The 27,467-nt window shown below is 40.7% G+C and overlaps 2 protein-coding genes across 9 annotated transcripts in view; one reads left to right on the forward strand and one right to left on the reverse strand.

The window, feature by feature from the left end:
• The first annotated feature begins 2 nt into the window (after positions 1-2).
• LOC141805144 (uncharacterized) lies at positions 3-24,082 on the forward strand. Of its 3 annotated transcripts, none has more exons than XM_074689908.1 (13): positions 3-288; positions 6,837-8,799; positions 10,697-11,041; positions 11,479-11,518; positions 11,904-12,049; positions 16,883-16,915; positions 17,160-17,246; positions 17,458-17,658; positions 19,725-19,904; positions 20,499-20,711; positions 22,625-22,744; positions 23,065-23,205; positions 23,507-24,082. In XM_074689908.1, the coding sequence occupies exons 2-13, from the start codon at positions 6,913-6,915 to the stop codon at positions 23,576-23,578; spliced, it is 3,465 nt and encodes a 1,154-aa protein (XP_074546009.1). In that variant the 5' UTR covers positions 3-288; positions 6,837-6,912; the 3' UTR covers positions 23,579-24,082. The 3 variants fall into 3 exon arrangements, with proteins under 3 accessions (XP_074546009.1, XP_074546008.1, XP_074546007.1); XM_074689907.1 differs by having other exon boundaries at positions 5-319; positions 10,673-11,041; positions 23,507-24,080; XM_074689906.1 differs by having other exon boundaries at positions 5-288; positions 10,673-11,041; positions 23,507-24,080.
• Positions 24,083-25,919: 1,837 nt separating this feature from the next.
• tjp2a (tight junction protein 2a (zona occludens 2)) overlaps positions 25,920-27,467 on the reverse strand; it is a 29,216-nt gene continuing 27,668 nt past the window's right edge. For all 6 annotated transcript variants that reach the window (XM_074690324.1, XM_074690323.1, XM_074690328.1 and 3 more), the window contains one exon: positions 25,920-27,405. In XM_074690324.1, coding sequence (XP_074546425.1) covers positions 27,249-27,405 — 157 coding nt within the window. In that variant the 3' untranslated portion in view covers positions 25,920-27,248. The remainder of the gene's footprint in view (positions 27,406-27,467) is intronic.

Consider the following 27,467-nt stretch of genomic DNA (forward strand, 5'->3'; position numbering starts at 1 on the left):
AGGCGGCTGATGGAGAGGGAGGGATGAGGGTTCACTCATGGCCGTAGAGCACCGTTTGTGTCTGCTCTGCACCACCAGCATCAGCACTGTTTGTAAAGGCGCTTTGTGCATCGCTAATCCGCTCTGATGTCACGGTGCAGGAGGAGGGGCTGAGCTCTCCGCTTTAATCCGAGCAAGTTGTCTGGAGGGACACAACAGAATAAAATCGAGCCAGGCGAGCAGGCGCTGGATCAGGGGCGATGAGTTCTGCAGCAGCCGGACCGGGGCCTCTCCTCCTCTGACATGAAGGTAAACGAGTGGATGTCCCGTCGGACAGCCGGTGAGGGGACACCGTGCTCGGTATGGGGCAGGATAGGGGGGTGGGATGTTTGTTAGAGTCGTTTTCACCGATGGCGGACTCGACACCTGGGGAGATTTAATCTAGAGCGCAGGAAGGCAGAAGAGAAGCATTTAGACAGATGACAGTCCGCTACACTTGTTACAAATAGGTGTCAGGTTTAGTTTGAGTATGTTAAGAGACTGTGCTACCAGGATTTGCGTGCATCTTTACTAAATTAACGCCATTGTCACTGGATTGCGCTCTGTAAGCGTATTCCAGAGGGACATGTTGCAATATAAACCGATAACAGACAACATTTCTTAAAAGAAAGCTTTTGCCCTTTTAACATAAAACCGTTCAAGGCCATGGGAGGAGATTTAAGAGGCGAGTAAGCCTTCAAAATAAAAGCACTTGCCAGTTTGGCACTTGTTCATGGATTAATCGTCCCCCCTCTGAAGCAATGGCGTAGTCTTCATGTAAACACAATGTAAGCAATACGACTATTGATGAAACACAACATGAACCATATGTTTTAACATGTCCGTGTGTGTTTGTGTGTTTGTATGTTTGTCTGTGTGTGTTGGAGTGTATACTGGTGTATGGTTGTGGGTGTAAGAGGGAGAGATGGAGATGTAAGAGGATGATTCATGTTATCAAAAATAGAAAGATGAGATTCCTCCAAAGCAGGGACAGATTCAGCTAATGATTGATTTCATCTTACTCACAAACACAGGCTATTGTTTTCCCATTTTACTCTTTGTTAACTGAATGTAAGAAAACAGAAACAAATCTGTAGAGCACCTTGCAATACTTCAGCCTTAGATAGTTGTTTTGTTCAGCTAACTGTCCTAAAACCATTCATCAACAGTCCATTATTCTTAAGTTTACAGTTACATGATAAGAAATCTTGCATAATCAGACAGATTTTTTTGTTTTAAGAAACTTCCCTTTAAAAATGCATTATTCCCTGTGCAAATTGGACTTTTACATTTCTATTTGACTAGAGCTTCAAGATAAAAATCGAATGTTCTCAGTAACACTGCTTCCACTTTATCTCTGCAGCATCCGATGCAGTGAGTCTTGGTCTGTTAACTTCTTCATTACAGACTTTCACAGTGAAATTATGGCTGCAGACAAAACAGTCAAGCTCAGGAACATTACAAATCCTTTCTTAAGAATCTGATTCATTCACTAGTAAATGTCCCTATGGTCCCTGCAGTGAACTGAACATATTTTAATTTATCAATCAGACTCTTTTGAGATGACTTTACTTCAGCGCTTCTCCACTGATCGCTTCATTACTCAAATTACATGTATTTGTTATAATTTACACTCTTCTTCTTCTAAAAAGGAGGAGCTAACTAGATATTTTTAACTGACAACAGAGAGTGTTAAACATCATCAGAGACTGTCTAAAAGTGAAATTCAAAAAGCTGAAAGATACTGAATTTAGAGGCGTGGGTTGTCTCTGCTGGACAATCTGCTGACAAAAAACAACAGCCCTAAAAACAAACAAATAAAAAAAAAAGAGGTTTTATTTCTATCAGATCTTTTGTTGTTTTACAAATGATTGCAAAGGTGCTGATCTATTTGTGGTATTCTTATACTGACTGATGTATTCTGATGCCTGTTGAATGATGAATCAGCTGAGATCTCTCCTAAGAACACATAGGGCCTATTTATCCCACCTCCAGAATATCAGGTTGTGGACATTGCTCAGAGAATTGGTCACAGTAACTTGTTATGACTTGTGAAATGAGTTATCTGTCTATGAAACAAAAGTGAAAAAATAGTCAGGGCAGTTTCATTTAGGTAACAGAATTTAAAGATTTAAGATAATGCAGATCAGATAAATCAAGTTCTCTAGAAAAGGTCACAAGAATACAAAAAAAAAAGTTATTTTGAAAAAAGTTTGCAGCTATGAGAGGGCAGACTGGGTTTGATAAAGATAGGCTTGATGGAAACTACCACTGGGTGCATCCTTCATTTGGCCAGCAATATAAAGTTTGCCTTTTATCTTCAGGGAGCTGTTATGTAAGGCAGTTCACCAGAAGTAGTCAGTGGAAGTCCTTGTAAGTACGTATTGTTCACGTGTGCTGTTGTCAGAGTGTGTTTGTCAGTATAAGATCAGCGAGTTAATGGGCTAGTAAATCCCCCACCCTGCAGCTTTCGCTGCAGCCTGACAGATGGGAGTACAGCGCTCGGCTTGCAGCTCCGCAGGCCTGACCGTTACACTGCCAGGCTGCCAGGGCCATCTGTGACCCAGGCAACCCTTCCCACCTGACCTCGCCACCCTGCCCATCCCTCTGAGTCACCCAACCCATTACCATCAGCTCCTAAACTCCTGGCAGAGAGGGACATTAGCCACCCGGGGAGTCCGCCCTCACTCCTGTTGCATCTCTTTGTGTTTACCCTCTGACAGTTGTGATCCCTGCTCAGATTACAGGGATCAACATTAACCTTTGACCGCGGCATCTTCTCCCTGTACACATCTTTGATTTTTAAAGGACTGGGATTTGTATTTCTGCACATATAAGATGACAACCCAGTCACTGAACCTGCTGTTGCTGCTTAATCCAATATGAAACGTGTGAATTCAAGACGAACTGCTGTTACTGACAGATGATGAGAGAGGGAATTTACTGGGATTGAAAAAAACTGCTCTCATGAAAGCAGTGGATTGAGTATGTTCTACACATAAACAGAAATAAGAGTGACATTGAAACATATGTTCTTGGTAAATATTACAATTCACAATATAAATAAATCAGTATCAATCTGTTTCATAATCCTACAGGAACTTAGGATACACCTTTAAAGAGGGGGTACAATACTTTTCCCTATTTTAATATGGATGTAGAGTAACAATGCTGGATGTTTAGACTAAACATGTACAGGTTTTCAAACCACTACGAATCATAGATGGATATCCCTGAATCTCAAACTGCTGAAAACACTCCAATCAAGATGTAGCCCAATATCTTCATGAGATCTACTCAAGACTTGCTGAAATGTAATCTCCGAAGGATCTCCAAACTGGTTTATGAGATGGTCCACCCATAGCTGTTCCACAGCAGGCCTCTAGAGAGCTGGCAAATCAAAGGGAAGGGGGTTTGTGGAGAAGGGAGCCTTAAAGAGACAGCAGCTAAAAAAAGGTTTTAGTCAAAGACTGAGATAACGGTTTTCCAAAGCAGCAGATTGAGAAAGATACAGATTTTTTTAAGTTATGAAACATCAAATCAAACTACTACAAGGGAACTAGAGGTATATAGAGCCTAAGAGTGCACTACACCCTTTCTTTAAATAATATTCCTAAATTAATGATGTGACAATTTAAAGAGAATGCTTGCTAAAATTTTAACACTGGCCTTATTTATTGTATTTTGATGTTAAAACAACTGATTGCCACATTTGGATTAATACGATTTATTCATTTAAGCTACAAAACAGGCTGTATGGCAGAAATGCTGCTCTGATGGGAAAATATTTCTGGTCAAAGTTTAAGTGAAAACTTAAAGGGTTTGTTTTTGTGCCACTGAAAGGCTCAGGTTTTCATCAAAGCTGCCTGAAAACACAAGAGAACAGCTGGCCTGAAGGCATGGTGCTTTTTAATAACTGTAAGCAATATTGCTCTCTTCAAAGCTGTGAAACGCTAGTTGTTAGAACAGTGATCAGAGATGACTCAGTAGCAACACATAGTATTTAATTACCTGTAAGCCTGTCAGTATCAAAACTTTTATTGGGCACCTCTGTCCTGAATGACTGTGTCTTTAGGTTGTTCGCTGAGTTTGCTGGAGTTGATCTAAAGCTTCTTTGATTCACGAGTTAGTGTTTAAAAAATAGGTCCCATGATTAAAAGTACAAGGATTTTCTTGACATCTTTCTTCTAAGTCTGTGGAGAATTAAGAGAGTTCTTCTGAGAGAGGCAAAGAATTGCAAAGAAATTACATAACTTTCAACTAACCAATTTATAGGAAATCAATCAGCAAAGGACGTGTTTGTCTTTAAAAATAAAAATTAAGAGAAGCTTCAATATAATTTTGTTAAACCTTGGTCAAACTAATAGACTTCAATTTGTTATAATCTCATTACAGGAACTACAATAATGTTTGGAGTCTAAATCATTTCAGCCATCTGCAGTCACAGAAATATTAATGTTTCATGAATGTAGTCACACGTTTATGGATGGCTCTGCACTGATACATTTTTCATGAGCCCAGAATCTGTAATACACATAACGTAACAGTCATGATAAATATCCTTCTTTAAAAAAACACATTACTCTTTTCCTTTATCAGTTGGTCATTTCAGAAACAGCTACAGGGATTCTCATGTCCTTTCTCAGCTGGTTGACCTCGAAGCTCACTGAAGGCTGTGATAAGAGATAACTGATGGAAACCCCGATAGCCTTGTCATGTTAAATAAATTTCAAACCTTGGCTTCTCACCAACACAGAGGACATTTATTATTCAGATCCTAGCCTTATTCCTCTCTACCACGTTTTATCTGATGCTGAGATATCCTTCCATGTCCTTCTGCCCTTCCCCCTCCTCCTCCTCCTTCTCCCACTCTGCATCCTCCTCTCTTTTCCTACCCTGTGCCATCTGCCAGCTGCTGGTGGACGGATGAAAGTGGTGTAGATTAAAGTGTGCTACACACCCAGCTGAATCCCAGAGGATTTAGGATTTTACTATTAGCAATATAAAGACGGGAAGTTCCTGACATGGTACTAAACATTACTGTCATTACTGTCAACATTTCCTGTGTGTATGTGATATTGTATGTCTGTGTATTAAATTGATGAGGTGTTAAACTTTTGAAATGCAAACTTGATTGGAGTCTTTCAGCACATTTTGACAGCAGCTGTGAGGAGAAGCAGAAGTTGAGTTTTTATGGAGAGGCTGAAATACTGTTCTTACTTTTTTTTAGTGCTCACAAGTTTACAAAATAAACTTCTTTTTGCTTGCAGCACATCTATGGTTACAACCCTGTTTAAAATAAAGTTCATATGTGCAGTAATGCCAACAACCAGAACAATCTGACACAAAGTATTGATTCAGTTACATCCACTTTATCTTCTCTCGTATAATACTGTTTTGCTCTGTTTTAAGCATACTCTAATACACATGGGCCCTTACTGATGTTATTTTTAAAAATAACTATTTAGATAATAGCTGGTTCCTATGACAAAATTGACCTCAATGGTTGCCGTTACATGTTTTGGTTTTGTTGAGATCTGTTCCTTCCTTTATCAGGCTACAAACCCAAAATCGATCTTCAGCATTGGCACATCAGAAGAAATTGTCAGAATTACTCAGGTCTTTGATACACCATCTTGGGTGAGCACACATTTGATCACACAGATTCACAAGAAAAATTGAATTCAACCATCTTTCGCTCTAAAATAATTACTTAAAAAAAGAAAAAAAGAATCATTTGAGCTGTTTGGCATGTTTACAATTACACACTCCGTAAGAAAAAGTCTACAGATCTCCACAGTCCAACAAAAGCCGAAATTTCTTTTAAACCTCAATGTGTGTGTGTATACATTATAGATTTTATATATGATGAAAACTCAAATATATTTGAAATATAAAACCTTAATAAAGTAATGTTACAATTAAATGAAACAAAAAAGAGTTGGAGCAGTGGAATAACAAATTTATTTCTGAAAAATTCGTAAATTAAAAACATTTTCCTGTCTTCAAAACAAGCGGCAACCTGTGGTCTAAGAATATGAGACAATGCCAAAGTGCTAAAATCTGCTGTTTCTCGAGTTTCCACTTGAGGCTGGCTCCCCAAGTACCAGAAGCCATATACACACCAAGCCATAAGGTGGTTTCAAAGCAGAAATTAGCCTGTTTACAGCTAAGTTCAAAAAACGTCTTCTGTCTGAATCGCTAATTTTACTATTGGCACACACTGTGAATGACTTTTTTCTCTCTTGGCGGTTCAGAGGATATTAAGATCCCCCTATAGCTGTACGCAAAGCCTTTGCCACTTCCAATATGGCCGCTATAGCTGATGTGCTTCATTTTCCGTTTCAGAAATAGACGAGTGACGTAGGGGAGAGTACTTGTTTTATATAGTCTACATGAGTATATACAGATGGTCAACATTAAGTTAATACAATACATTGATATTAGCAATTGTAATCAGGAAATTGCAAATTTTGCACCCGGTAGTAAACTGTCCCTGACAGGGCTGGTATCAGGTTTGATGTGACGTCCCTGACTATATGAGCTCTGCACCAAACCACCAAGACAAATTGTCTTTGGGTGTAACCCTACTTGGGAATAAAACTGATATGGGTCATGATTCTGACAAAAGTTAAAAAGAGACTCAGCTCTGGTTTCATCCAGACCCACTAGTGTCACACTACAAACTCAGGTTCTTTTGCTGCAGCTACACATGCTCATTTATTATCTGAATGTTCCTTTTTATATTCCAGCTTGACATAAATAAACAGTTTTATTTGTTATAATGTCACTGATTATTCTGTATCTTTCTCTCTCAGGTTGTGCTCTGAGCAGATTTTTCTTGGAGCTAAGAGGAGCATGTTCTGAGAACTGAAGTCAGATTGAGCCCCAGCCATGAGCCAGAAGTATCAGGGAGAGGCGGTGGAAGCAGGTGAGGAGCAGAAGGCGCCCCAGAGGAGCAGGCAGCCCAATGGGACTTCACCTGGAGATCCTCCTGTACGCCGCTCCTGGAGGCCGTGCCAGATGCTCAACCAGGATGGGGAACCCAATCCTCACCATCACCACCACCACCACCACCCTCCCCTTCCTCACCACCACCACCACCCGCCCTCGGGTCGTGGACCTCCACGGCATCGCAGGCGGCCTCCATCAGGACAGGGGCAGGGGCAGAGCCCGGCTCAAAGCCCTGGGTTGTCCCCAGAGGCAGTTTCTCCAAGGCAGGAGGGTGGCGAGTGTCGAGACAGCGAAGCTCGTTCTGCACAGCAGCCCCGCCCTGGTGTTGCTCGTTATCGCCGCCATGGTGACCCAAACCCTAGACTCAGAGGTCACAGACAGAGGCAGCCAATCAGAGAGTCCCAGGATACTTCACCAGTGGAGGACAGAGAGAGTCTCAGAGAGATAGGACAGAGCGCATCAGCTGATCCCGTCATGGACCAATCACAAGACAGGTCATCTTCTCACCAGACCCCCATAGCTGTGGTCACCCCCACCCACCTCTCACCTGCACTCTCTGCCCAAAACAAACAACCCCACCCCCCAGACACACCTCCTGCTGAGGCAGAAGAGGACCAGGAAATCCAGGAGAGAAAAGTAGAGTGTGAAGAGGAAGCAGAGGTTGAAGTCGAGGATAAAGCTGAAGAGCAAGAACAGGCTGAGGATGATGGAGACCATCTCTCCACCACAGCTCACTCCATCTGTAGTCACGGGGACATGCAGACAGTGGATGATGACACAGAGGAGCGTGCAGAGAGGGTGGAGGAGGATCAGGATGAGGTGATGGAGGACGTAGCTGAGGACATTGCAGCACAGGGAAGTGAAATCACTGATCTCTGCTCGGACACAGAGAGCGCTGCTTCGCTCAGTATGGATGGACCTCTGCACAGCCCGCCCCCACTCCACTCCCCAACTCCTCCATCCTCTCCAGATGTCCCACCTTTCCCCCAGCTGGACCACTTCAGTGAGGACGCCAGTATGAGCCCCCTACCTGACAATGACCTCTTACCTGAGGAGGACGATGAGGATTGCTCTGAATCCTGCTCGCTGTCTCACTTCACATCCGGCTCTGAATCGTATCCAAAAACCTATGCAGACTTTTATTCAGAGTCCCACCAAAAATCATACCAAGAGCCGGTCTATGAGTCATACCCAGAGCCAAAATCCCATCCGAACTCTTTCCCTGAGCCTCTTAAGACCTCGTACCCTGAGTCACACAGAGAACCTCGCAGGCAATCAGGCTGGAGGGCCGAGCCTCATGAAGCCCGGCAGGAAAACTTTACCAGCCATAGACAGGAGAATGTACAAAAAGGGGCTCCATCCTCACCTCCTAAGGGCCCTCATTATGCCCCAAGGCAGGGCAGAGACCGCATTTCCCATCATTCCCCCCTGGATCGCTCTGTTGGCTGCAGGCTGCACCACTATGATGGACAATCTGACGGCGAGGGGGACAGTGGTAATCAAAGTCCTGTTCCTAAAAGCCGCAGGCTGGCTCAGAGACCTGGAGGAAACCAGGCCAAGAGCCCCTTGTCTGGGCAGAAGATTGGCTCAGATGACGCCCAGGGGGAGAGGAACTGTGTGGGTAACCCAGGAGAAGAGGGTGCAAGGGGTTCAGGAGATGCTATCAGCCTGGCGATTAAGGATATTAAAGAGGCGATAGAGGAGGTGAAGATTAAGGCGGTGCGCTCTCCCTACACTCCTGACCAGCCTGTGGAACCGATTTGGGTGATGAGGCAGGAGAGCAGCCCTACAGAGGACCTCTACCCTCTGCAGACCACAGCTGGACATGTAAGAATGACTCTTATCTGTAAAATTGGGTCTTAAAAAGGACACTTAAAAAGTATATGACCATGCACATTGATAAAGGATATCTGTCAGTTTAGAGATGGGAAGAGCTGCTAAGTAGGCTTTTTAAAATCAAAACAAGCATTGATTTACACATGCAGTACTGTCAAAGCTACATAACATCAAAAATGGGGTAGAGCTTTTCTGTCTGGCAGAAAGCAGCTGCATGCAGCAGAGAAAAAGTACTTCATGGGCGCCAGCCCTAAAGCAACTGTTTCTAAAGAAAGGCTATATTTATTTATGAGAGCACTCAAGTGAGCATAGCTCTAGCTTCTAGCTTTGTGAATTTTTTTTTTTTTTTTTTTGAATAAAAATCATCAGAGGATGTGGGAAGTTCATGTAAAAACAGCTTCCTGCCTTTTTCAGGTCTCAGTCTATAACACTGCTCTCTGAGCCTTGTCCCAAAGATTATACAACAAGTTTGCTTAGATTAGGTGGAAAGATTCCTGTTGTCCTAAAAAAAAATTAAAGACATGTTTTTATTGCCCAAATGCAATCTTTGTGCTATGACTGAAAGTCTTATGTGCTGCAAGAGCAACGGATAAAAACACTCGCACATACTGGTCATTAGGGTTGGGAATCGAAAACCGGTTCCTGTTGAGAAAGATTTCAAATGAAATAAATCTACATTACTCTCTTACAGGAGATTCCCATTCAGTACATTCAAAATAAACAAAATAGAGCTAGCTTGATGCCAAGGGAAAAGTTAGGCTCATGGTTGGCTTCATAACTTCGGCAAGGTTCCAAACAACTTAGAATGATGCTATAACCACTTCCAGACACTAGATGGCCTACTTGAGTCAATAACACATTAAAAAACTGTACATCAATGTCACATAATGTGCAATTTTTACTTGATTCTTTATATTTACACGAGGAGATATCCAGATCCAGTGAGCAATTACATATTTATTCACTTGAAAAAGAAGGAATTGATAAGGGAATCAATAAAAAATTAAATTGATAAGCAGAATCTATAAGGGCATTGATATCGATAAAATCCTATCAATGCCTATCCCCACTGGTCATCGGTGTGTCCCTGTATCCTGTGTGTTAGTTTAAGCACAGTGTTTAAACAGTGATGAAGTTAATTTTTTTTTGTCATTTAACCTTTATTTAACCAGATTAAAAAACCAATGAGATCTGGATCTCTTTTGTAAGGGTGACCTGGCCAAGAGGGCTGCAGCACACGTCATAATTTAGAAATAGATACAGTGAAAGGTACAATAAAACAACGTAATTAAAAGAAGGATTAAAACAATACTTTAAAATAAATTAAAAATAAGTTACAGAATAAAGTGCTGGATGTGAATGAAAATGTCATGTTCAAAAACACAGGCACTGGTCAATAGTTTCTTATTTTTCATTTAGTATGAAATAGAAAGGCTCTCATAGAAATTAGTTTTGAACAGGTTGGCCAGTCTGTAGAGCATTCCAAGCATAAGGGGCAGCAAAGCTGAAGGCTTTTTCCCCATTTCAGAAGTGATGAGAATGAGATTTTTCTTGGTGCTGTTTACTTTATTTCCAAGAAATTTCAAAGTTTAACTTTACATTTTTCCTGATGAGTGACATTAGAGCAGGAGGAAGAGTCCACTGTTCTCTGTTGCAGTGATTAAATTAGACTTTGTTGCTCTCGGGAAGAGAGCAAACTAAAGATTTACATCCCTGGCTCTCATTTCATTTTGTGTACTTGGATCGATGCCCAGAACCCTGAATCATGTTCAGTGGGAGGAAGGTGTTGCTGAAGGTGCACTGCAGTAACAAAGAAGTAATTTAAAATACATGCCCCTCTTTTTTCTCTGATTCCCTTATTTAGTCTTCTCCTCACTCCCCCTCGCAGTCCATGTCTGAGTCTCCTTCCTGCTACGCCTCAGCTCCAGTTCGGGAACCGGTCAGTCCACTGAGAGCTGACTCAGCCAGAGCACTTCCTTCTCAACATTATCACCAACAGCAGCCCCAACACAACCAACAACACCACCACCAGGGCCAGCATCCTCATCAGAGAGACACGGCGCGGCCAGCGCAGACATACCCACAACCACAAACATACCCACAGGTGTCTCCTAATCAGCATCAACAATGTCAACATCAACATCAACAACAACCGCGTCAGCAGCCTCCAGCTCAGCACCCTCGACCAAAAGTTCAACCGGTATCGCCACCTCAGCCGCCGTCTGTCCAGGAGGTAAGAGATGCTTTGAACAGAGCTCAGATCACTGATAACAACTGCAAAACCATTGGGACATTTATATTTTATTTTGAAGTTTTCTACTGTATCAAACAAATCAAGAGGCAGTCGTCCACACTTCCATCGATGTACTGCAAACGAGAACCTCCAAGCTAATTTGGCTTGTCTTAAAAGTTGCCAATTTGTCCTAAAGTAAGCAAGCTAGAGTCTGAAAGCAAACTGAAAGAGCTGGGCTCTCTGAATCCTTTTCATCAAGGAGGATAAATCCTGGAAAGGCAGGCGGGCATCTTTTAAGAGGTGTTTATCTGCCAGCAGCTAAACGGCTGACAGCAGTAAAAGCCTACCAGAATTTCAATGAGTTAGGAGAGGCTTGCAGTATGTGAGTGGAAATAATAAGACTGCTTATGTAGTTTTTCTTCTGTTCACCTCTTCAGATTCGAAGATCTCTGCCTCAGTTTCCAACATTTGTGGACGGTGAGTGCTCGCTTCCCAAATTCTCAAGTCTAATTCCTTTTTCCTCATCTGTTGGGATAAATACTTCAACCTGTATTGTTAAAATTACTTCATGTTTTGGGCTGTACAAAAGATGTTTTGTTTTGAAGCATATTTAACTGAAAGGTATGCTTTGCGTAAATGATAGAAGTTTTAAACATCATTAAGACATTAAGAAACCAATCATTTGTTTTCTAGCCAAAAACTATGACTCACATCTGTACAGTTCCAAATATCTTTTTCCAATTTCAGCTAGCTTTATTTCATGTGTGTTTGGCAAACAGTCTCTGCTTTTGAGAGTTTGTATGTAGTTGTAAACAACCAGCAATGTGTTATGTTCCTAATAAAGTGTGTTTTCTTTATGCAGTCCCGGGACCATGCGACCCCGAAGACCTTATTGATGGCATCATCTTTGCAGCCACCTACCTGGGCTGCACCCACCTGCTGTCAGAGAGGACGCCCACAAAGAGCGCCCGCATGCAGCAGGCTCAGGAGGCCATGAACAGAGTGCGGGTGAGAGAGAAATACAGCTTCCAACACACTCAGATTGATTTTGGACACAAACCCTGTATTAAGCAAAAGAAATAGTCGACTCTGTACTAGAACTGGATGTTGTTCCCCGTTTTTAAAAATATAGCCAATGTGGGAGTTCCTGGAACTTGCTACCCTTCCAGTGGCCAGCAGTAGGCTCCACAGGTGGCCCCCTGCTGGTCAGTTATTTATAATCTTCAAAATTAGTTCTTGTTTTGTATCAAGTCTCAAGTTTCTGATTTGCGATTTAAAATCTAAATCTGAGATGATTCAATGGTGTAAATAAAATTAGCTTGAGGGTGGGGCTACATGTGATTGACAGGCTGTTATCATAGCAACCAGCCAGACAGAGTACAGAGATAACTAGAAAAGCACTGAGAGAGTGCAGAACTCCGCCAAACATATTGTGATTGGGACGCAACACTTTAGTCTTACTTAAATGTTATACTCCCTTTCAGCAGACTGTCTGCTACAGTTTGGTGTTTGTTGCAGGTTTGTGCGATAGTTTGTTCCCTGACAGTGTTGAAAATTATGATGACCCAATACATGTTTCATATTCTGGATCTTAGTATCCAGAATATTGCCAGGATCTGGATCGTACTTTTACATCAGTCAGAAATTATGGTGACCTTGTCTTCTATTATTTTGCAAAGCAATACGACCATTTATCTTGGAGTTTTATACACATATGGTGTAAACGTCCCTATCTCATGATGATAGAAAATTCTTTAAAAAAGTCCTGGATACAGATGGTGATCCGGATCATCTCCAAATTTGATCACTTCTTCCTTATCCCATTTTGAACATTTTCTATAAATTTTATTAAGATCTGTTGGTTAGTCACAGAAAAACAGACAAAACATAACCTCCTTGGTGGGGGTAACAATGTGTATCCACTCACTCATCTAAGTACAGTCACATGTAGATCCAAGAGGGATCCACCACATTTACCTCTTCTACACATTCTTGGGAAATGACGACATTTTAATGTTTGCTTACACTGGTATAAAGTTTTAAACAGTTGCCACCTTCTTCAATTTGAACTTAAGATAAAAAAAATGTACAATCAATATCTCTGCAGACAAAACCATTTGCTTGTGCCAGCCCAAAAATACGAGCCATTACAAGCTGCATTTGGGAAACCTGTCTGGAACAATAAAAAATGTTTTAAGATATTCCTGTTTGATGTGATGGCACAGCCACAAAAAGACACACCAGTAGTACTTCACAAAGTTTGAACATCAAGGAAATAGCTTAAAAGAATCAAACACAGAGGTCAAAACTCCCAGGGTGACAGTGTGGAATAATATTTTCGCGACCTTGAAGCTGCTTAAACTCCAGCTTTTAGGGTTTAAACGGACATCAAGCATGTCACGCATCAAACAGCCAGTGCCTTTGTTTCAGAGTTATATTTTCTGGCACACTCTGACATCTAAGTGATGTAACTGAGGTTCACTTCATATTTAGGTCTTTTAAATTCAAAAGCGGGCAACGCAGTCAGTGAGCGAAGAGTCCCTGGGTTTCTGCACAATGCATCATCCACAGATCACTGCTTCTGATCCACAGCCATACAGGCTCCTCTCCCCAGCTCCACTGAGGATGTTATATAAACTCTTCATCAAGTCAGTGAAACACTGAAAACTGTAGGCTCTGCTTCCTGCTACAGCCGCAGTGCATAATGTCAAGTGTACATCACGCAAAGGGAAAACACAGACCGAACAATGCAGAGGGATAGATGTGACTGATATTAAACACCAGTTGTTTCTTCTGTTCACGTGAGAAGGAAAAACCCAGTTGGTGCTGGGGAATGAGTGGAAAAGATGAGCAGCACAGCACTGAGTTTAAGAGATGAGCAGCAAGAGGCTGCCGTTTTGCAGAGATGAGGGAGGAGAGTCCTCGGCCGGAAAAGGGCGGGAGCTGAGCCAAATTCGTGCTTTGTGGACGGCTGACTGACAGTTCCAGGACATCGCCTTGGTTAAGGTCTGAAAAACCTACAGGGAGGGAGAAGGTTAGAGACTCTGTAATGAGGAGTGGGGATACAGAAGTTATTCACTGTCTGACATGAGTCTGAGTTAGCATCTCACTCGCCTGGATCACTGTGGAGGCTGATACAGAAAAGTGATCTAATACCAGGACCAGTAATGTCTTTCTTCCCCCAACACTGAAACACCTCCTCATGTCAGGAAATGTGAAAGAATATAAATCAAGAAACCAATGAGTGAGGAGTGGTGGATTCATTTACATCTTAAGATGAGCTGTAACTAGAGAGGTTTTAAAATGGAGAATTGGGCTTTATGAGCTTCTGGTATTCCTGTGGTAGCTTTAAATGATTTACAGTAAAAAATATTTTAGTTCTCACACTGGTGTTGCAGAAAACCTTTGAACTCTTTGTTTTTAGCTGCTGTCTCTCTAAGGCTCCACAAAACCCCTTCTTTCTAATTGGCCAGCCCTCTGGAGGCCCTTGGTGTTTGAGGCCCACCCATCCAACGTGGCATCCTTATGTGATGACCTCATTATTCCAGAAGATCTCATGTTATTTTTAAAACAGACAGTTTTGAATAGTTTACAGTCAGATTGAGAGATTATTACAACATATGAATATGAAGAGGTTATAAAATATGCACAAATTCATTATGAACATCCAGCAGTAATACTTTTTATCCGTTTTTAAATTAGGGAAAAGCAGAATACCCCCTTCTTTAACCGTCATTTTCAAAAATTGAAATAAATCATGTTTGAATAGAGCAGGGGTGGCCAAGAGCCCCCAAAATTAGATAGATAGATAGATAGATAGATAGATAGATAGATAGATAGATAGATAGATAGATAGATAGATAGATAGATAGATAGATAGATAGATAGATAGATAGATAGATAGATAGATAGATAGATAGATAGATAGATAGATAGATATAAACACTTGAGCGATTGAGATCGAGAAAAGAAACTGAAACTTCAGTATAAATCTCATCACCCAAGTATCGATCAATACTGATCCCAACATTGGCATCAATATATTAATATTTTAGATTGATCAGCACACCACTACTCATAACAAGAAGTATCTATATATTTTTATGAATGGATCGAAGAGCAGCACACCGAAAAGCAAAGAGCCACATGTGGCACGCAGGTTGGCCACCCTTGGAATAGAGCAAGTCCGTGACAAAAAGGAATGAGAAGCTGGGATTAACCACTACATGACATCAGCTATGTGTTTGAATTCACAGATTAAAACCAAACCACTTTTCACTGTTTAAGTTTTCATGTATGATGTTAGAAATTAAAAAAAGACCTCACTTAGAGTGAAATGAATGTTGTAATTTTGAGTAAATGAAGCAGATTGAGGGGATTGGTGTCAGAAGTTTCATCAATGTCATTTTGACTCTGCAAAACAGAGAAAAGTTGCTTAATGAGGTCCTCACACATCTGGCTGAGCCCAAATTCATTTAATAAGATCAGGATCAGGATCAGTACCCGACCAGGGGATTGGATTCAGGAGCAGATTTGGCTGAGTCAGATAAATAACACATTAGCTTATTTTTATTTCCCAAAACAGACAATTTTAATGAAAAAAAAAAACAATAACTTTTTTATATAAATATCAAGAGGACTTACATATGACTTATAAAGTAAGTAAAAAAAAAAAAAGAAGAAGATAAGCCACTTAGTTAATTATGTAAAATATAAGACAATTTGCTGCTTTTCACTGCCATTAAGGATTGACCATTAAAAGGAACAAAACTACAATTTTCACACCAAAAAAGGAACATTAAAAGTCAAATGAATTCAGACATTAAAAAGCTTTATTCTGCAGGACATCATGATGATTAAATTGAACTAAAATAACTTTTCTAGGGGGGCGGTCTGAGCTCCACAGGCTGGACTGTCCACTTTGGCATAGAAAGACGGTTATTATTCAAGAAGTGTGCTAAAAATAAACTGAGATGAAACACTGGAGGTGACAGAGTGATGAACACACACTGACATCTAGCACAGGTCAGGAGTCACACTGCAGCTCATGATGATCAAGTGACGGGCGCCTGAGGAGGCGGTCAGCAGTGAGGCCGAAAAGAGAAACAATGATGTGTCGACTGCCAGCTCAGCCAGCATCTGAACAACAAGAGTGTTTATGCACAATTCACCGAAACCGGTGGGGAAACTTGTTGGCACAAGCTGATTGTTAATTAATTACTCTAAGAATTAAGATAAACAGATTTAAAAAGTAGTTGCAAGAGAGTGGGATGGGAAACTTAATTGTCTTGCAGTCATTACATTATCCTTCAAAATGCACTTTTATTTAATCAAGCCTTAACTTTTAATCCCAAATGTGGATTAAATGTAATGTTAAGCCATCTCTGTTAAGGTAAAAGCTGTGGCTCTTATTTAAAAAAAAATCAGATTAAATTTACTCTTATCACATCACAGTGTTTGGATTTTTATCCAGCGCAGCTACAGCAGGGAGAACAAACAGCGGCACCAGTAGACAACCTGAAACTTTAAACCCAGAGCTGTAATGAGACGTCGGCCACAGACACATGAGGCTGCTCGTCTTTTCTCAGGGGGTCATCCATGTCACATTGATGGAGAGAAAATTTTGAAAATGTTGGCTGTGAAGGCCTGTGGCAGCTTGCTGATGTCAGATGAGATAGACAGAAACATCACTGCCCTCCCACCCACACACACAAAAACAAACACCTTTAAGGTCTTTTTGTCCCTTGATCTGTCATTCTGGATGCAGACAGTGAATGAGGAGATATGGTTTTCTTGATCTGACTGTTTCTGAGGGTTTTGTGTGTTTTCTGCTCTCTGCAGGCAGCTCAGAAGCAGGCGAAGAACAGAAAGAAGGTATGTTTGATTTTATACTAAAGATGGCTCATGTCAAATGTAAGCTGATGTAACAAAGAGAAGCAGACATTAGCTTAGATATGATTACATTGTTGGAGACTAAGTGTAGTTTTTAGGGTCTATCTTCATGGAAAAATCATTTCAAGCTACTTTTCTTCTATATTCTCTTTTGCTCTTGGCTGTCTAGACTCTTGATAAATACCTCCCTCTTTAATGTCTCCGTGTTTTTTTTGTTTGTTTGCAGAGCCCTGACAGTGAGGTTCCCTCCACAGCTGAGGTCGATCTGTTCATGTCCACGCAGAGGATCAAAGTCCTCAATGCAGACACTCAGGTATGAAACTGGTGATGTACATTCTTTGAATCCTTTGATTCTTGTGGGTGAATTATCATTGTGAGAAAAGAGATAATCCTGGAAATGACAGAAAACATTGGTGCATCATGTTTCCATTTGGCACACAGTGTGTTTGAACACAATACTCAGTATAGGCCTGCAGAAAACAGTTGTATTAAAAGTTCCTACGGTCTTTTTTTTGGATCCCCAGGAGTCTTTAATGGACCTGCCCCTGAGGACAATCTCTTACATAGCCGACATCGGTAACATGGTGGTGCTGATGGCTCGGGGGAAGATGGTCCGGTCCCGCAGTGCACAGGAAAACCTGGACCACGCTGCAGAGCAAACCACCATGAGCCATGATGACAGACGGCTGTACAGGATGATCTGCCACGTGTTTGAGTCTGAGGATGTGAGTTTTGTATTATTAATATTTACTTTTGTATGTATTATCAATATTTTTGTATCATTAGCCCATAAATAATAGCTCCAAGAAGTTTGCATCGGAGTTCAGTGGGGTTTTTATTTATTGCTGAATAACCTTAGACTAATCTGGACTACCTTGACTTTTTCAGTCAAGGTGGAATTAAAGGTAATGTCTGCAGGAATTTTTCTTACCTGTTGGTTAAAACAACATTCAAACTAGGCTCCTCCTCCTTGACTCAGTGCCAGCGGCAGCACCCCACCCACAGCCTCTGACCGTAACTACTTGAACACACTCCCTAGCCCAGAAACCACCTGTAGCATCACATTTCTGTGTGGGAGAGACTCGAGAGCCGTGCTCCAGACTTGGGATGTTAGCACAAGCTAATCACGGGTATTTGACACATACCTGCTTGGTGTAAAGCCTGCTCGCGTCGCTCTTCTTCCTCTGCTGCTCTCCAAGTGCCCGAAAGCAATGGAAGGTCGAGCCAAACTCCACTCTCGTTGAGGAAAACACATTACCTGTTAGGTGTTTTATTTCACTTTCTTGCACCGTGCTATGTTCACTGTCGTAGATGCTCAGGGTAGCGTCTTCCACTTGCTTTTATCAACACACACAGTCACTTGTGCACAGGGCGCGCTATGAAAGGTTGAGGTAACAACGTTTACTCTCTACCCAGAAATGTCCCGATACAACCAAAACATCAACATATAGACAAAGGAGTGGATTGAGGTAGACACAGACACTGACACACATGTATAGAGGCCCAGAAGTGATGTTTAAGCAGGAATGTCAAGAAGTTGACATTTTATTTTTTAGGAAAATCCTACAGACTCTACTTTTGATAGAAACCAACTTGGTAAGTATGACATCATTTAAAGAATCATATCTTTGAAGTACATTCATTCGTTATGTTGATGGTTTGATGAGCTGAGAACGATCCCTGTGACAAAGTTTGGATTATGGAAAGACCAGGTTTGGCTAAAATTGAGTTTATGTAAAAAACAAAACAAAAAAAACACTGAATTTATTTCTCTATCAAAAACACTCAGGGCTAGGGTTAAGCTCAGTATAGAAAGTTGTTGATGCTCCGAGATGAGCTCTGAGATGCATCAGGCCCAAATTAAGCTCATATGTCTGCACACACACTCCTTCTCCTTCCAGCCATTTCATCAATGTGACAAAAAGTAGTAATGAAAGAAATACAACAAACAGTAAAAAAAAACTGTACAAAGAGCACAAACACAAAGTTCCAACAACAACAAAAAAAAAAATCACCAAATTGTCTTTGATATCAGAAAATATGTTTCCTTAAGGCACCTTATCTAGAGACAGAACACTCACTTGTACTCACCAGGTCATGTTCTGTAGAAGAGGCCCACATCTTGTTACCAGATTTTGATTTAGATAACTGCACATATCTCATTTGGACTTACTCAGCCTGAGTCAGCGCTGTCACTCACTGCCAAACGTGGGACACATTTTCAGCAAACATTTTGGAACTGGATTGAAACACTGCTATCTGAGCATCAAATAAACAACAAGAAAGTGACTTTTAAGACTTTTAACGGTGGCGTGAGTGTAGGTTTGAGAGTCATGGTCAGGGAATGAGTCAGGAATGCATCATGTCAAAGGGACTTCTCTTAAGTTTTGTGTTGTGATGGTCGAGTTTGTCCTTTAGGGAGATAATAAGAATACTTGGCTTTTTTCCAGAGGTTGTTTTACACTTCTTGTTCCTAATACTAATGAATGACATTGCACTGTTACTTGAAGAGGCATGGAGATTTAAAACAGACCATCAGACACTGATCAACAGCCATCCTGAGAGCTTGATATGATGACTGTTAATATTTACTAATGTCAACTGATATCAGTTAGCCTGTTAGCCTTTGTCTTGGATCAATAAAACAGTCTTTGTTTATAGAGCAAAAACTCCTAAGTTTTATTTTCTTACAATACTTCACAAAAACATACTCTTAGTTAGTTTATAACCAGATCCAACAAGTCCCTACCAGGATGAAAAAACTGACAGTCTTTCTCTCCCTCCCTTTCAGGCCCAGCTGATCGCTCAGTCCATCGGTCAATCTTTCAGTGTCGCCTACCAGGAGTTCCTCAGGGCCAACGGCATTGACCCAGAGGACCTCAGCCAGAGAGAGTACAGCGATCTACTCAACACTCAGGACATGTACAACGACGACCTCATCCACTTCTCCAAGTCTGAGAACTGCAGAGATGTAAGTGATCCAGCAGGGGGCAGCACAGGAACAAGAGTTTTTACATCTTTTACATAAAGAGGCTTTAAAGTCAGTTGGTTTTATTTAAAGATAACCAACTTGTGCTGCACTTTAACTGAATACTTCACTTTATAAACAAATTGACCTTTTGTTCACACAAGGAACAACACAGCCCTTCAGGTCCGTTCATGTCACAACGTTAATATCTGAGCAGAAATGAACCAGTGGCTTTTATTTTCTGCTCAGTCTGCTCTGATATAGTGCCTTCCAGTGCTCTGGATGAGCAGCTGTTTTTAGAGTCCCAGCTGTGTGACAGGCAGACAGAAATATCACCCAAGTATGAAGGTGAATTTGAGGCGCCAAACCTGCTCTGACCTCAGACTCTCCTCCCTCCTCCACTGCTCTAAATGCCGGCTGTCGTCTCACATTTCTTAGAATTGTGCATTTGGCTGTGAGAAGCTAAAAATGGTACAAGCCCCACTCCACATGTTGTTTAAAAAGAGCTGTCTACATCAGGAAAGAGGGAAGTCACTTCAAACTGACTTAATGATGGCTTAGTGATGAGTGAAAGAATTGACTGACGTGTCTCTGCAGGTTTACATCGAGAAGCAGAAAGGAGAGATCCTGGGTGTGGTGATAGTGGAGTCTGGTTGGGGGTCCATCCTCCCCACTGTCATCATTGCCAGCATGATGCATGCAGGCCCCGCTGAGAAGTCTGGTCGGCTCAACATTGGAGACCAGATCATGACCATAAATGGGACGAGTCTGGTGGGTTTACCACTTAACACCTGCCAGAGCATCATCAAGGTACGCGGCTGCTCCTAGACCAGTTTGTGAACGTTTTTGTAACTAATGTCTGTTCTCAGTCTTTACATTTCAATTTTCTTCACCATAGAAGAAAGAGATGAAAAAAAAACTTTTAAGCTCTGTACCAAGTTGTATTTAAATGCCTTGTTTTATGTTTTTTGATACAATACGATGATACGTTCACTGGACAGCTGGACACTTCTCATGGATGTAAAATCTTAGGAACACATGGGATTATCTTCAATTTTTCCCACTCTACTCAGACTTGGGATAAACAGATTTAGAAGATTTAATGGTCAAAGGTCAAGGTCTCAGTGCACATGTTTTGTTGTGTGTTTTTATTACATGACACAAGAATTCATATGCTGTAGTGGTTAACTAATTTTAAAGGAAAAAAATGTCAAAGTCTTTTTTTTTGCTCCTGTCCTGTTCTTCAGAATGTAATATATCAGGAGCACCTGAAGGAAAGGACTTAAAATTTTTCACAGACCTCTAATTTGACTTGAATGTAATCTGATTAGGTTTCAGTGGTAAACTGTCAAAGGTCTCTGTGACTTAAGGTCTGACACATTTAAGTCAAAAGGAACTCTTTGTAACAATTGAAGGATTATTGATCAAACTTGTGTTTCTTGTACTTCGAAAAAGTATGGTTTCATCATCATCAGAGAGACTTGTTGTGTCCCTTGTAAGCTCTCTTGTTTCTTGTAAAATAGACATCCCCATTCTAGAATAGTTACATGCAAATTCAATGTCCATACTAAGACCTGAGCACTGGACCATCACAGGCTTTTATGTTTTCAGGTGTTTAGTGCATGAACGTGTGAGTTTGTGAGAAACAAGAGCAACAGTTTTTAGAGTTTAATCTCCTGTGAGGAACTTTTTGTTAGTGTGGATTGTGGCACTGCCTGTGTACAGTGCAACACCTCTGAGCTCATTTCTGATTTTGTCCTGTACATGTGTTAGTAATGGTCTCAGCCTGCTTTACTCTATTATTCAAATACACTCACAGGTAACTTTATCAGGTTCACCTGTTGAACTGCTCATTTAACTAAATAAACTCATTGTATTCAGGCGTGTAGACATGCTGATGTTCAAACTGAGCATCAGAATGGAGAAGAAAGGTGATTTAGAGGACTTTGAATGTGGCATGGTTGTTGGTCTGAGTATTTCACAAACTGCTGATTTATTGGGACTTTTATGCACAACCATCTCTTAAGTTTACAGAGAATGGTCCCCAAAAAACATCCAGTGAGCAGCAGTTCTCTGGGACGAAATGTCTTGTTGATTCCAGAGGTCAGAGGAAAATGGACAGACCAGTTTAAGATAATAGAAAGACAACACTAACTCAGATTTGCATCTTGGCAGCCATCACTTCTACAGCTGCTGTGTGATGCTGTGATTTCAATATGGACCAGAAACTCTTAACAAGGTCTTCAGCACCTCGTTGAATTGATACCATGAAGAATTAAGGCAGTTTTGGCAAAAGGGCATCTAACTCTTAACTCAAGTGGACAGTGAGTGTATGTCAGTCACCGAGAAACTACGCCACAGAAAAACATAAAAAAGCTGCTTTGTAGGGTTAAGTATGTGGACTCACCTGACACCTTCCTGAAGTTACAGATATTCAACCTATAGTCTCATGCTGAGTATTAAAGTGTTAATAGTCATTTACAGAAATCATTAAGTTCTGTCTGATACATATATAGCAGAAAACTAAGAAGTGATTAAACTACATGAAGTAACTGGCAAATAAAAATAAATAAATAAACTTTATTAAATACTACAGTAGTATTCCATGAAGTTTGAGGCAAAGTGTGTGAGTGTATCAGTTGCATAACTACTCTGATACACTTTACCTCCTGTGTTACTCCAAGTCACCTCTCTGATTGGATTTGAATCTGTCCATTTCTCAGGGTCTGAAGTCTCAGTCCAGGATCAAGATGAACATCGTCAGGTGTCCTCCAGTCACCATGGTGCTCATCCGCAGGCCGGACCTCAGATACCAGCTCGGCTTCAGCGTCCAGAATGGCATCGTGAGTACAGTGAAAAAGAGATCACTGATCTCAGTGGGACTAGAAGTAATATAAAAATATCATCTTTACAGGTCATCTTGTTGCAGGTCTAGGAGGTTTGAGACTGATGTATTTAAATAATTGAGTAAATTTGCTTTATTGTGCTGATAGTATCTGAAAACAAGTGTCAGTTTCCTAGCAACAGATGCAGAGCATCTATTTTTATTCTATGTACAAGGATTTGTTTTTTGTTTTTTTATCAGTTTCAGGTTTTAGTGCTGGTGAAAACTCAGATTGTATCCTGATGTGAGTTGACTTCCTGTGTTTCGTTGTGTGTTTAGATCTGCAGCCTGATGAGGGGGGGCATTGCTGAAAGAGGAGGCGTGCGCGTCGGTCATCGCATCATTGAGATCAACAGTCAGAGTGTGGTGGCGACGCCTCATGAGAAGATTGTTCAGATCCTGTCAAATGCCATGGGAGAGGTAGAATGAAATAGTCTCTAAAAATGAAAAAGGAGTAGCCTCTGTGGCCCCTTTCTAGCATGTAACTCTCCAATCTCTCCTGTTCCTGTTCTGTCCACACTCCTACTCCCTCCAAATAAAAAGCCATGAAACATGGATCTTAAAAAAAGCTCTGCCCTCTGAACATTGAACACTTTTGATTATTCACTTGGTGACCTTTTCTGTTTTCGTGCCTATGATAAACTTCCCGTCGAAACATCTGAAATCTTGTTGTTGTGTTCCTGTTTTCTCATTTACATAATTTGTTTTCTTTCTGCTCCAGATCCACATGAAGACGATGCCTGCAGCCATGTACCGTCTGCTGACAGCACAGGAGCAACCTGTCTACATCTGAACACACACTTCTCACTCTTCTTCGCGACACGACTCAGTCTCTTTGCTACTCCATCCATCTTCAGTAAATGAACCCCTCCTCCCTCTTTCTCCTTCTCTGTGTCCTGTTTGATATCACTTGACTTGCCTTAATCTGTATAGTAAACTGTCATGGAAACATGTACATCCAGTGTACGACAGAAGGCAGATTATCTCACTAAGGCTGAGTGTTTATGTGACATCTTTTGTTCGACCAAAGAGAAGTTGTGGATTTTTTGTGCATATTTAGGTGGAAAACAGAGTAAATATTATCTTTGGTTAAATAGCTGTAATATCTGAATGTAATCTAATATGTTGGACCTATAAAGTGTCAGGGCCGCCCAGATGATAAAGAACTTTTAAATTACAAAGTGGTCATGTTAAAGAGGAATGCATGTAAAAATCTGCTGAATAAACTCTGTGGTCAGTAAATCCTGATATCTTTAATTCATTGGAAGTTGAATAAATTAAACTGGTGCTCTCTGTCTCTATCCACCTCTCTGTTTCTACATCTCCCTCTGTCAAAGTTGGCAAGCTGAACACTGGCAGCAGATGTCTGTTCAAGTCTGGTTCTGCTCTTACAGGAAGTTTGTCCTGGCCTGTTATTGGCTTAATGTCAGAAAATGGCTCATGTTGCTTTAAGATGAAATGAAATCAGACATTTACGTGATGTTGGGTCCCACTTAGTGAAGAGTTTACATATTGAGTTAGAGAATGTTTCACTAAATGCAGTGCAAACTGTGACAGGCAGGAAACAAGCCACAGACTCTAAAAACAAAATCTGCCCATGCCCCATTTTAGATGTAGTTATTACCTCCGCCAAGGAGGCTATGTTTCTGGGAGAGTTTTTCTGTTTGTCTGTAAAAAACATAACTCAAAAAGTTATGAACGAATCGTGATGAAATTTACAGGAAATGTTCAAAATGGAACACGATAGAAGTGATTAAATTTTGGAGGTGATCTGGATCAGCGTCTGTATCCAGGATTTTTTTGAAGGATTCTTTAAAATTGTCAGATTGGGCTGTTTTCACCATTTGTGTATATAACTCCATGGTAAATGGTTGGATTGCTTTGCAAAACAATACAAGACAAGGTCACAATCATTTCTGACAGATGTAAAAGTAGGATCCAGATCCTGGCAATATTCTGGATACTAAGATCCAGAATGTGAAATATGCACTGGGTCATCATAATTTTCAACACTGCTAGGTAACAAATTATGGTAAAAACCTGCAACTAACAACAAATTGTAGCAGACAGTCTGCTGAACAGCTAAACAGGAGAGTGACAAAGCATGGGCTAAAACACGGCTTGAACTGTTAGTTATAATGTTCATTCCAACCCACAGTGAGCAGTTATTCTGCAGTGGTCTGTTCAAACCTCAGAGTCTATCGGTAAAATGAAGAGTGAGGTTACGTTAGCTCTGCTTGGTAGATGACTGCCAGGACATAACCAGGATAACGGACATGCCCCAGAGCAATGGGCTTGTCACTAAACTACGGTACAAACTGAGTTTACAAAGTTTATCGCCATTTTTGAAACAAAACCATAACCTCGTCACTTTGTATCTGGTAAAAAGTTGTCTTGAAGAAAAAAAAAAGATCTGCTCTCCATTAATTTGCTTCAAAAGAAACACCTCTTTGTCAGAGTTACATCTGCTCAACAGTAAGTACCAGTGCCCGGAAAAACATTTGCTTTTCCAGATAGTCCTTACAGCTTTGGTAGAATTAAAAAAAAAAGAGTTATTGCAAAAGTCTGCAACTCACAAAATGAAGTGTGTATCCTACTGCTGGCAGTGGTATCAGGCATTAAAAAAGACTGCAGAAATACATTCTGATTGTCTCTTCAGATTTTGAGACATCAGCATGAATTTCAGTCAATTTCCCAACCAGCTAATAAATCCTCACAAGAGCTTCAAGGTTCCATCTTAAATGGAAAGCTCAGAAGCACATTCCTTTTTTTATTGTGACCTGACAATAAGGATCCTTTTAATCTTAGGTTAAAAAATGCAAGGGGTTTGAGCTCCATCCCTCCAGCACCACAAAGGTTCCCATTCTTGTTCATAAACCCTTCTGAATTGGGCTAATTTTTGATAAATGTAGCAGCAGGATTCAAGATGAACTTCCTCATTTACAATGGAAACAGCAGTGTGGTACTTTAGCTTGTTGTCACAGCATTAAACACATGATGAATGAGTACAGGCAGGGAACAGATGGCACACTGTTGGTTTTGCAGAGCCTGTGAATGGGTTTGCAACAGGCATGCATGTTTTGATCTCTCAGAGAAGAGAAGTGGAACTTGACACTCCAAGATGTAGTGTAAAAAAGAGATTATTTATTTATTTGAATATTTTCTGTAACACTAAGATCACAAACTAAAAAAAGGAATCACAGACTAACAAACAATAAAAAGAAATAGATCAAACAACATGATTGTCTTCACCATATTCCAGAGGCTCCAGTGTACAAAGACTCAACAGGGTTCAGTGGATATTTGTTATAAAACAAACATAATAACAATGATTGTCTGTGGCTGGAAGCTGATATAAGTAATGGAAACTGCTGGAAACATCAGATTTATCAGATATATTCTCTGGTGAAGCCTTTAATTTGGCTTCTTCCCATCCTCAAGTGAGCAGTAAGATCTGTGAGGGTATTCTGGAAGAGAAGAGCTCTACAAGCACCTGCACAACCTTACTAATGAACGAAGTGCATTAGATTCACAGAGAGACAAACAAACCTGTTCAAATACAGAAAAGTTGACTTTCAGCATCCGGTGTCTTTTTAATTAAAACATCAGTCATTTTCAGTATGACTGAGTAGTTTTAGGTTTTATTATGGCTAACAAAGGAAATACAAGGCACTTATCAACAGGCCACTTCCCAAAGTCAAGACATATCTTACAATTTGGAGAAAATATGAATGTTGACTAATTGATTTAGAGGTGTAAAATTAATCAGAGCAACATTTTTTTTACCCAGGGTGATTCAAAAAGCCGAGGTTAAAGAAATGAAGAGGTGAAGTTAAAAAAAAAAAAAAAAAAGAGGACTAAGACCATTGTCTGTTTTTCAACATGATTTTCGGGGACAGCTGGCCAAATCCTGAAGCTAAAAAGTTAAAAATCATAAATATTGGTGTGAAAAAACAGATTTTTGTCTCATGATGTTTAAAAAATGTTTTTTGACACACCTGTTCAAGAACAAAAAAGGCATTTTAAAGCCTCTTGGCTTTTCATAAAAAGGTGTTAATCCTTTAGAAGAACTGTAGCTCTTTGACAAAACTATTTCAATGCATGAGAAACAGAAGCAGCTTCTGGGGTTGTGTAGGAAAAGTAAAGCCTTACATGTAACAAAAACTGCTTCAGACACAAAAAAAAGAATGTATACACTGAAATATCAGGTATGTGAGTCCACTCAGAGTCCTTCTTGTCTCAGATATATGCGTGTTTGTGTAAACTGTGTGTGTGGCCTGGGAAAGCGTTGGGTTTTTGTACAAACTTGTGTAAAATATCACACACAGCTGGGAGCTAAACTTCCCATAACATCAGGATTCTAACTACAAAAATAAGTCCTCACATCAAATTCTGCTTCTAGTGACTGTGTGTGAGGAATCCAGTCCTTTGCCTGGGACGATGTCACTTCCTGGTTTCCCTGCCTACAGCTCAGTGTCTTTGTATTTCTGAGGGTTGTAGTACCCTCTCTTGGTCTGCTCGGCCAGCTGTCGGCGGTACTCGTCCTCATCGTCCTCGTGGCCTCTGCTCTCTGAGTAATGTGGCCTGAAAGGAGTCTGCTGCTCGGGGTTTGAGCTGGAACTGATCATATACACAGAAAGACGACAACAAACCATCAATTTTCATAGTTTAAGAATAAAGGT

The sequence above is a fragment of the Halichoeres trimaculatus genome, unplaced genomic scaffold (genome assembly GCF_033239565.1).
Source record: "Halichoeres trimaculatus isolate MK-OKI-2021-1 unplaced genomic scaffold, fHalTri1.1 fHalTri1_scaffold_16, whole genome shotgun sequence".
Taxonomy (NCBI): Eukaryota; Metazoa; Chordata; class Actinopteri; order Labriformes; family Labridae; genus Halichoeres; species Halichoeres trimaculatus.

Excerpts from the sequence above, each read along its gene's own strand:
- LOC141805144 (XM_074689907.1), top strand. The coding sequence starts at position 6,913 with ATGAGCCAGAAGTATCAGGGAGAGGCGGTGGAAGCAGGTGAGGAGCAG. Across the intron at positions 17,659-19,724 it reads ACGTGTTTGAGTCTGAGGAT|GCCCAGCTGATCGCTCAGTC; the intron begins GTGAGTTTTGTA and ends CCTCCCTTTCAG. Across the intron at positions 22,745-23,064 it reads TCAGCGTCCAGAATGGCATC|ATCTGCAGCCTGATGAGGGG; the intron begins GTGAGTACAGTG and ends TTGTGTGTTTAG.